This window comes from Salmo salar, chromosome ssa10 (assembly GCF_905237065.1).
Source record: "Salmo salar chromosome ssa10, Ssal_v3.1, whole genome shotgun sequence".
Classification (NCBI taxonomy): Eukaryota; Metazoa; Chordata; class Actinopteri; order Salmoniformes; family Salmonidae; genus Salmo; species Salmo salar.
The window spans coordinates 119,012,377-119,023,785 of record NC_059451.1 but is presented as its reverse complement, the minus strand read 5'-3'; the positions used below and the strand labels follow the sequence as shown (position 1 = coordinate 119,023,785).

The 11,409-nt window shown below is 41.0% G+C and overlaps 1 protein-coding gene across 21 annotated transcripts in view; it reads left to right on the top strand.

Moving 5' to 3' along the window:
- The window catches only part of LOC106561741 (pleckstrin homology domain-containing family A member 5), a 248,718-nt gene that overhangs the window by 208,990 nt on the left and 28,319 nt on the right, over positions 1-11,409 (top strand). For all 21 annotated transcript variants that reach the window (XM_045688504.1, XM_045688512.1, XM_045688508.1 and 18 more), the window contains 2 exons: positions 172-289; positions 3,180-3,298. In XM_045688504.1, coding sequence (XP_045544460.1) covers positions 172-289; positions 3,180-3,298 — 237 coding nt within the window. The remainder of the gene's footprint in view (positions 1-171; positions 290-3,179; positions 3,299-11,409) is intronic.

Below are 11,409 nucleotides of genomic sequence, written 5' to 3'. Positions count from 1 at the left end.
TCTCTCTCTCTCTCTCTCTCTCCCTGTAGGGTTCTGACCTCTCTCTCTCTCTCTCCTCTCTCCCTGTAGGGTCCTGACCTCTCTCTCCTCTCCCTGTAGGGTCCTGACCTCTCTCTCTCTCTCCTCTCTCCCTGTAGGGTCCTGACCTCTCTCTCTCTCCTCTCCCTGTAGGGTCCTGACTACAGGCTGTATAAAAGTGAACCAGAGTTGACCACCGTAGCAGAGGTGGATGAAACCAACGGAGAGGACAGATCAGAACAGTCTGACAGAGACCCAGCAAACACCAAAGGTACACACACACACACACACACACACACACACACACACACACACACACACACACACACACACACACACACACACACACACACACACACACACACACACACACACACTGAGACCAGACACCCTTCAAACACCAAGGATAAAGTACACACATCAAAAATATAATGAATCGAGGGGGGTGTAGTGGTCTGTGGCACTAGAGTTTTGCTATCTGTGGCACTAGAGTGGTGCTATCTGTGGCACTAGAGTGGTGCTATCTGTGGCACTAGAGTGGTGCGATCTGTGGCACTAGAGTGGTGCTATCTGTGGCACTAGAGTGGTGCGATCTGTGGCACTAGAGTGGTGCTATCTGTAGCACTAGAGTGGTGCTATCTGTGGCACTAGAGTGGTGCTATCTGTGGCACTAGAGTGGTGCTATCTGTGGCACTAGAGTGGTGCTATCTGTGGCACTAGAGTGGTGCTATCTGTGGCACTAGAGTGGTGCTATCTGTGGCACTAGAGTGGTGCTATCTGTGGCACTAGAGTGGTGCTATCTGTGGCACTAGAGTGGTGCTATCTGTGGCACTAGAGATCCTGGTTCAAGCTCTGTCGCAGCCGGGCCGCGACCTGGAGACCCATGGGGCGGCGCACAATTGGCCCAGCGTCGTCCGGGTTAGGGGAGGGTTTGGCCGCCCGGGATGTCCCATTGCGCACTAGCGTCTTCTGTGGCGGGCCGGGCGCAGTGCACGCTGACACGCTGTGCTTCCGGGTTAAGTGGGCATTGTGTCAAATGCGGCTTGGTCGTGTTTCGGATGACACACGGCTGTCGACCGAAAAGCAGTCTAGAGCCACACTGTTGTTGTCACGGTTGTGTGTAGAGACGGACCAAGGCGCAGCGCGCTCTGAGTTCCACATCTTTTATTTAATGAAACTCACAAAACAAAAAGGAAACAAACAACCTAACCGTAACGAAAGCGGTGCAGCATGCGCTAACTCAAAACAAGATCCCAACAAAACACAGTGGGGAAATGACTGCCTAAATATGATCCCCAATCAGAGACAACGATAAACAGATGCCTCTGATTGGGGACCACACCAGGCCAACATAGACATAAAACCACCTAGACTAGAACACACACCCTAGTCACACCCCGACCTAACCAACATAGAGAATAAAAGACTATGGTCAGGGCGTTGACAGTTGTAGAGCTAATAACAATATCAATGTTTTTATACCCATGTTCTGTCTAAAATATATGTAAACCAGAGTCTGAACTAAAGTTTTGTTGTTGCAACTCGTCTAAGTCCCATCATGTACTGATTTCAGACAGTGTTTGGCTGTGGATTGACTGCATTGTTTGAAGGGAATGTTGCCATATTGGCAGTTAATTTGAAAACTGTATGGAATCATCATTCCTTTAACCTTTAACCTTTTCCCTTGTGAGTTCTAAATACCTCGTAACGCCCGCCCAGGCGTGAGTTGTTTTATACACGTGATGTCAGAATGCACTCACTGTTCTAACATGTGATTCAGCTGAATATTTTTGACTCATCTTACTCAAATATTTGAGGGTACATTGTACTTGGATTTAGCATGGAACACACCAAAAACTGTTGATGAACTTTTAGTAACTGTTGATGAACTTTTAGTAACTGTTGATGAACTTTTAGTAACTGTTCATGAACTTTTAGTAACTGTTGATGAACTTTTAGTAACTGTTCATGAACTTTTAGTAACTTCTTATCATAAAAACACTCCTCCTCAAATGACTTTCATTGTGCTCCTAAATTGCAATGAATCAAATGGCCACCTGGACTATTTGCATTGACCCCCCCACCCCCTTGTTTTTACACTGTTAGTCGAGGTTTACTGTCTATGCATAGTCACTTTACCCTACCTACATGTACAAATTACCTCCACTAACCTGTACCTTTACCTCCACTAACCTGTACCTTTACCTCCACTAACCTGTACCGCCACACATATTTATTTCGATTTATTTTTTAACTTTAGTTTACTTTACTTAGTAAATATTTTCTTAACCAACAATGAAGTTTTCAGAAAATAAAGTTAATGTCACAATTGTCGTAGGGTGTAGACCAAAACGCAGCGGGAAAATGTATACTCATCTTCTTCTTTTATTTGAAGAAGGAAAAACAAACGACTCCAAACAGTCCCGTCAGATGCAACAAACACTAAACTAGGAAATAACTACCCACAAACCACCATAGAATAAACACCCTTATAAATAGGACCTTCAATCAGAGGCAACAAGAAGCAGCTGCCTCCAATTGAAGGTCAACCCAATAAACACCACATAGAAATAGACCAACTAGAAATAACATAGAAATACACTAACATAGAACATAACCCAAACAACCCCGAACCACACTAAACAAACACCCCCTGCCACGCCCTGACCAAACTACAATAACAAACAGCCCCTTTACTGGTCAGGACGTGACAGTTAAGGGCTTGTAAGGAAGCATTTCACTATAAGGTCTACACCTGTTATATTCGGTTCATGTGACTAATAACATTTGATTTGAAATGTATTTGTGTGCTGCTATATGATTGATTTCTGTCATTTGGGAGGTTATGCCAGTTCACTTGACTGGTTTTGTTTGTATTATACGGTTGGTTGGTTTTATTGTCCTCTCATTGTCAATGCTATTGTCCATTTCTTTTGCAGATCATGAACATTTGTCTTTCTGATTTAAACCTTACTTTCGTTATGCTCCTAAATGTATTTTGTGCGCTCCTACATTTTTTTGAAATTCAGGAGCACGTGCTCCTTGTAAAAAATGTCATCATAGAGCCCTCAGCTGTCAGAAATGCAACAACTGTGTGACTTGGTTACGGAATGTTAATGATTAATTACTGACGCTCTGCTTGCTCGCTGTTCTCCCTCCAGGAATGTCCTACCCCGTTGGTATCGTTCCCCCCAGAACCAAATCTCCCAACATGCCAAATTCTTCCAGCATCACCTCCTACGTCACCCTGAGGAGGGGAGGGAGGCCAGACCCGCGCGTGGTGAGGCTATGACATTTGTGGACTTGAATATATTTTATGAAGTGGATATTAGATCAGTATTTTTTATAAAAAATGTTGTTGTTGTTTTTTTTGTACCTTTATTTAACTAGGCAAGTCTGTTAAGATCAAATTCTTATTTACCTAGGGAACAGTGGGTTAACTACCTTGTTCAAGGGCAGAACGGGGATTCAATCTAGCAACCTTTCGGGTTACTGGCTCAATGCTCTAACCACTAGGCTACCTGCCGCCCCAGTATATCCAAATGAACAACACTCTCCTAGTGGTGGTGAAATGTCCGCTAGTAGTATACTATCTATGGTGGTGAAATGACTCTCCTAGTGGTATACTATCTATGGTGGTGAAATGGACAACACTCTCCTAGTAGTATACTATCTATGGTGGTGAAATGGACAACACTCTCCTAGTGGTATACTATCTATGGTGGTGAAATGTCCCCTAGTGGTATACTATCTATGGTGGTGAAATGTCTCCTAGTGGTATACTATCTATGGTGGTGAAATGGACTACACTCTCCTAGTGGTATACTATCTATGGTGGTGAAATGCTCTCCTAGTGGTATACTATCTATGGTGGTGAAATGCTCTCTCCTAGTGGTATACTATCTATGGTGGTGAAATGTCTCCTAGTAGTATACTATCTATAGTGGTGAAATGGACAACACTCTCCTAGTAGTATACTATCTATGGTGGTGAAATGGACAACACTCTCCTAGTAGTATACTATCTATGGTGGTGAAATGTCTCCTAGTAGTATACTATCTATGGTGGTGAAATGGACCTTCTCCTAGTAGTATACTATCTATGGTGGTGAAATGCCTCTCCTAGTAGTATACTATCTATAGTGGTGAAATGTCTCCTAGTGGTATACTATCTATGGTGGTGAAATGGACTACACTCTCCTAGTGGTATACTATCTATGGTGGTGAAATGTCTCCTAGTAGTATACTATCTATGGTGGTGAAATGTCTCCTAGTAGTATACTATCTATGGTGGTGAAATGGACAACACTCTCCTAGTGGTATACTATCTATGGTGGTGAAATGTCTCCTAGTAGTATACTATCTATGGTGGTGAAATGGACAACACTCTCCTAGTGGTATACTATCTATGGTGGTGAAATGTCTCCTAGTAGTATACTATCTATGGTGGTGAAATGGACCATCTCCTAGTGGTATACTATCTATGGTGGTGAAATGGACTACACTCTCCTAGTAGTATACTATCTATGGTGGTGAAATGTCTCCTAGTGGTATACTATCTATGGTGGTGAAATGGACAACACTCTCCTAGTGGTATACTATCTATGGTGGTGAAATGTCTCCTAGTAGTATACTATCTATGGTGGTGAAATGTCTCCTAGTAGTATACTATCTATGGTGGTGAAATGGACTACACTCTCCTAGTAGTATACTATCTATGGTGGTGAAATGTCTCCTAGTGGTATACTATCTATGGTGGTGAAATGTCTCCTAGTAGTATACTATCTATGGTGGTGAAATGAAACTCTCCTAGTAGTATACTATCTATGGTGGTGAAATGTCTCCTAGTAGTATACTATCTATGGTGGTGAAATGGACAACACTCTCCTAGTAGTATACTATCTATGGTGGTGAAATGGACAACACTCTCCTAGTGGTATACTATCTATGGTGGTGAAATGTCTCCTAGTAGTATACTATCTATGGTGGTGAAATGTCTCCTAGTAGTATACTATCTATGGTGGTGAAATGGACAACACTCTCCTAGTAGTATACTATCTATGGTGGTGAAATGGACAACACTCTCCTAGTAGTATACTATCTATGGTGGTGAAATGGACTACACTCTCCTAGTGGTATACTATCTATGGTGGTGAAATGTCTCCTAGTAGTATACTATCTATGGTGGTGAAATGTCTCCTAGTAGTATACTATCTATGGTGGTGAAATGGACAACACTCTCCTAGTGGTATACTATCTATGGTGGTGAAATGTCTCCTAGTAGTATACTATCTATGGTGGTGAAATGGACTACACTCTCCTAGTAGTATACTATCTATGGTGGTGAAATGTCTCCTAGTAGTATACTATCTATGGTGGTGAAATGGACAACACTCTCCTAGTAGTATACTATCTATGGTGGTGAAATGGACAACACTCTCCTAGTGGTATACTATCTATGGTGGTGAAATGGACAACACTCTCCTAGTGGTATACTATCTATGGTGGTGAAATGGACAACACTCTCCTAGTGGTATACTATCTATGGTGGTGAAATGGACTACACTCTCCTAGTAGTATACTATCTATGGTGGTGAAATGGACAACACTCTCCTAGTAGTATACTATCTATGGTGGTGAAATGGACAACACTCTCCTAGTAGTATACTATCTATGGTGGTGAAATGACATCTCCTAGTAGTATACTATCTATGGTGGTGAAATGACTCTCCTAGTAGTATACTATCTATGGTGGTGAAATGGACAACACTCTCCTAGTGGTATACTATCTATGGTGGTGAAATGGACACTCTCCTAGTAGTATACTATCTATGGTGGTGAAATGGACAACTCTCCTAGTAGTATACTATCTATGGTGGTGAAATGGACAACACTCTCCTAGTAGTATACTATCTATGGTGGTGAAATGGACTACACTCTCCTAGTGGTATACTATCTATGGTGGTGAAATGGACAACACTCTCCTAGTAGTATACTATCTATGGTGGTGAAATGTCTCCTAGTAGTATACTATCTATGGTGGTGAAATGGACAACACTCTCCTAGTGGTATACTATCTATGGTGGTGAAATGTCTCCTAGTGGTATACTATCTATAGTGGTGAAATGGACAACACTCTCCTAGTGGTATACTATCTATGGTGGTGAAATGTCTCCTAGTAGTATACTATCTATGGTGGTGAAATGTCTCCTAGTGGTATACTATCTATGGTGGTGAAATGAACAACACTCTCCTAGTGGTATACTATCTATGGTGGTGAAATGAACAACACTCTCCTAGTGGTATACTATCTATGGTGGTGAAATGGACAACACTCTCCTAGTGGTATACTATCTATGGTGGTGAAATGTCTCCTAGTGGTATACTATCTATGGTGGTGAAATGGACAACACTCTCCTAGTAGTATACTATCTATGGTGGTGAAATGGACAACACTCTCCTAGTAGTATACTATCTATGGTGGTGAAATGGACAACACTCTCCTAGTAGTATACTATCTATGGTGGTGAAATGTCTCCTAGTAGTATACTATCTATGGTGGTGAAATGGACTACACTCTCCTAGTGGTGGTGAAATGTCTCCTAGTAGTATACTATCTATGGTGGTGAAATGTCTCCTAGTAGTATACTATCTATGGTGGTGAAATGTCTCCTAGTGGTATACTATCTATGGTGGTGAAATGTCTCCTAGTAGTATACTATCTATGGTGGTGAAATGTCTCCTAGTAGTATACTATCTATGGTGGTGAAATGGACAACACTCTCCTAGTGGTATACTATCTATGGTGGTGAAATGGACAACACTCTCCTAGTAGTATACTATCTATGGTGGTGAAATGTCTCCTAGTAGTATACTATCTATGGTGGTGAAATGGACACTCTCCTAGTGGTATACTATCTATGGTGGTGAAATGGACAACACTCTCCTAGTGGTATACTATCTATGGTGGTGAAATGGACAACACTCTCCTAGTGGTATACTATCTATGGTGGTGAAATGGACTACACTCTCCTAGTGGTATACTATCTATGGTGGTGAAATGTCTCCTAGTGGTATACTATCTATGGTGGTGAAATGTCTCCTAGTAGTATACTATCTATGGTGGTGAAATGGACTACACTCTCCTAGTGGTATACTATCTATGGTGGTGAAATGCTCTCCTAGTGGTATACTATCTATGGTGGTGAAATGCTCTCCTAGTAGTATACTATCTATGGTGGTGAAATGTCTCCTAGTAGTATACTATCTATGGTGGTGAAATGGACTACACTCTCCTAGTGGTATACTATCTATGGTGGTGAAATGGACAACACTCTCCTAGTGGTATACTATCTATGGTGGTGAAATGTCTCCTAGTAGTATACTATCTATGGTGGTGAAATGGACAACACTCTCCTAGTGGTATACTATCTATGGTGGTGAAATGGACAACACTCTCCTAGTAGTATACTATCTATGGTGGTGAAATGGACAACACTCTCCTAGTAGTATACTATCTATGGTGGTGAAATGGACAACACTCTCCTAGTAGTATACTATCTATAGTGGTGAAATGTCTCCTAGTAGTATACTATCTATGGTGGTGAAATGTCTCCTAGTAGTATACTATCTATGGTGGTGAAATGGACAACACTCTCCTAGTGGTATACTATCTATGGTGGTGAAATGTCTCCTAGTAGTATACTATCTATGGTGGTGAAATGTCTCCTAGTAGTATACAATCTATGGTGGTGAAATGGACAACACTCTCCTAGTGGTATACTATCTATGGTGGTGAAATGGACTACACTCTCCTAGTGGTATACTATCTATGGTGGTGAAATGGACTACACTCTCCTAGTGGTATACTATCTATGGTGGTGAAATGGACTACACTCTCCTAGTAGTATACTATCTATGGTGGTGAAATGTCTCCTAGTAGTATACTATCTATGGTGGTGAAATGGACAACACTCTCCTAGTGGTATACTATCTATGGTGGTGAAATGTCTCCTAGTAGTATACTATCTATGGTGGTGAAATGGACAACACTCTCCTAGTAGTATACTATCTATGGTGGTGAAATGTCTCCTAGTAGTATACTATCTATGGTGGTGAAATGTCTCCTAGTAGTATACTATCTATGGTGGTGAAATGGACAACACTCTCCTAGTGGTATACTATCTATGGTGGTGAAATGGACTACACTCTCCTAGTGGTATACTATCTATGGTGGTGAAATGTCTCCTAGTAGTATACTATCTATGGTGGTGAAATGTCTCCTAGTAGTATACTATCTATGGTGGTGAAATGGACAACACTCTCCTAGTAGTATACTATCTATGGTGGTGAAATGTCTCCTAGTAGTATACTATCTATGGTGGTGAAATGTCTCCTAGTGGTATACTATCTATGGTGGTGAAATGTCTCCTAGTAGTATACTATCTATAGTGGTGAAATGTCTCCTAGTGGTATACTATCTATGGTGGTGAAATGTCTCCTAGTAGTATACTATCTATGGTGGTGAAATGGACAACACTCTCCTAGTGGTATACTATCTATGGTGGTGAAATGGACAACACTCTCCTAGTAGTATACTATCTATGGTGGTGAAATGTCTCCTAGTAGTATACTATCTATGGTGGTGAAATGGACTACACTCTCCTAGTGGTATACTATCTATGGTGGTGAAATGTCCCCTAGTAGTATACTATCTATGGTGGTGAAATGTCTCCTAGTGGTATACTATCTATGGTGGTGAAATGTCTCCTAGTAGTATACTATCTATGGTGGTGAAATGGACTACACTCTCCTAGTAGTATACTATCTATGGTGGTGAAATGGACAACACTCTCCTAGTGGTATACTATCTATGGTGGTGAAATGGACTACACTCTCCTAGTGGTATACTATCTATGGTGGTGAAATGGACTACACTCTCCTAGTAGTATACTATCTATGGTGGTGAAATGTCTCCTAGTAGTATACTATCTATGGTGGTGAAATGGACAACACTCTCCTAGTGGTATACTATCTATGGTGGTGAAATGGACAACACTCTCCTAGTGGTATACTATCTATGGTGGTGAAATGGACAACACTCTCCTAGTGGTATACTATCTATGGTGGTGAAATGGACTACACTCTCCTAGTAGTATACTATCTATAGTGGTGAAATGGACAACACTCTCCTAGTGGTATACTATCTATGGTGGTGAAATGGACAACACTCTCCTAGTGGTATACTATCTATGGTGGTGAAATGGACAACACTCTCCTAGTAGTATACTATCTATGGTGGTGAAATGGACAACACTCTCCTAGTAGTATACTATCTATGGTGGTGAAATGTCTCCTAGTAGTATACTATCTATGGTGGTGAAATGGACAACACTCTCCTAGTAGTATACTATCTATGGTGGTGAAATGGACAACACTCTCCTAGTGGTATACTATCTATGGTGGTGAAATGTCTCCTAGTGGTATACTATCTATAGTGGTGAAATGGACAACACTCTCCTAGTGGTATACTATCTATGGTGGTGAAATGTCTCCTAGTAGTATACTATCTATAGTGGTGAAATGTCTCCTAGTAGTATACTATCTATGGTGGTGAAATGGACAACACTCTCCTAGTAGTATACTATCTATGGTGGTGAAATGTCTCCTAGTAGTATACAATCTATGGTGGTGAAATGGACAACACTCTCCTAGTGGTATACTATCTATGGTGGTGAAATGGACAACACTCTCCTAGTAGTATACTATCTATGGTGGTGAAATGGACTACACTCTCCTAGTGGTATACTATCTATGGTGGTGAAATGGACAACACTCTCCTAGTGGTATACTATCTATGGTGGTGAAATGTCTCCTAGTAGTATACTATCTATGGTGGTGAAATGTCTCCTAGTAGTATACTATCTATGGTGGTGAAATGGACAACACTCTCCTAGTAGTATACTATCTATGGTGGTGAAATGGACCACTCTCCTAGTAGTATACTATCTATGGTGGTGAAATGACCACTCTCCTAGTAGTATACTATCTATGGTGGTGAAATGGACAACACTCTCCTAGTAGTATACTATCTATGGTGGTGAAATGTCTCCTAGTAGTATACTATCTATGGTGGTGAAATGTCTCCTAGTAGTATACTATCTATGGTGGTGAAATGGACAACACTCTCCTAGTGGTATACTATCTATGGTGGTGAAATGGACTACACTCTCCTAGTAGTATACTATCTATGGTGGTGAAATGTCTCCTAGTAGTATACTATCTATAGTGGTGAAATGGACAACACTCTCCTAGTGGTATACTATCTATGGTGGTGAAATGAACAACACTCTCCTAGTGGTATACTATCTATGGTGGTGAAATGTCTCCTAGTGGTATACTATCTATGGTGGTGAAATGTCTCCTAGTAGTATACTATCTATGGTGGTGAAATGGACAACACTCTCCTAGTAGTATACTATCTATGGTGGTGAAATGGACAACACTCTCCTAGTAGTATACTATCTATGGTGGTGAAATGTCTCCTAGTAGTATACTATCTATGGTGGTGAAATGTCTCCTAGTAGTATACTATCTATGGTGGTGAAATGTCTCCTAGTAGTATACTATCTATGGTGGTGAAATGGACAACACTCTCCTAGTGGTATACTATCTATGGTGGTGAAATGGACTACACTCTCCTAGTGGTATACTATCTATGGTGGTGAAATGGACAACACTCTCCTAGTGGTATACTATCTATGGTGGTGAAATGTCTCCTAGTGGTATACTATCTATGGTGGTGAAATGCCACTCTCCTAGTAGTATACTATCTATGGTGGTGAAATGGACAACACTCTCCTAGTAGTATACTATCTATGGTGGTGAAATGCCTCTCCTAGTAGTATACTATCTATGGTGGTGAAATGATCTCCTAGTGGTATACTATCTATGGTGGTGAAATGTCTCCTAGTAGTATACTATCTATGGTGGTGAAATGTCTCCTAGTAGTATACTATCTATGGTGGTGAAATGTCTCCTAGTAGTATACTATCTATGGTGGTGAAATGGACAACACTCTCCTAGTGGTATACTATCTATGGTGGTGAAATGCTCTCCTAGTAGTATACTATCTATGGTGGTGAAATGTCTCCTAGTAGTATACTATCTATGGTGGTGAAATGTCTCCTAGTAGTATACTATCTATGGTGGTGAAATGAACACAACACTCTCCTAGTAGTATACTATCTATGGTGGTGAAATGTCTCCTAGTAGTATACTATCTATAGTGGTGAAATGTCTCCTAGTAGTATACTATCTATGGTGGTGAAATGTCTCCTAGTAGTATACTATCTATGGTGGTGAAATGAACACAACACTCTCCTAGTAGTAT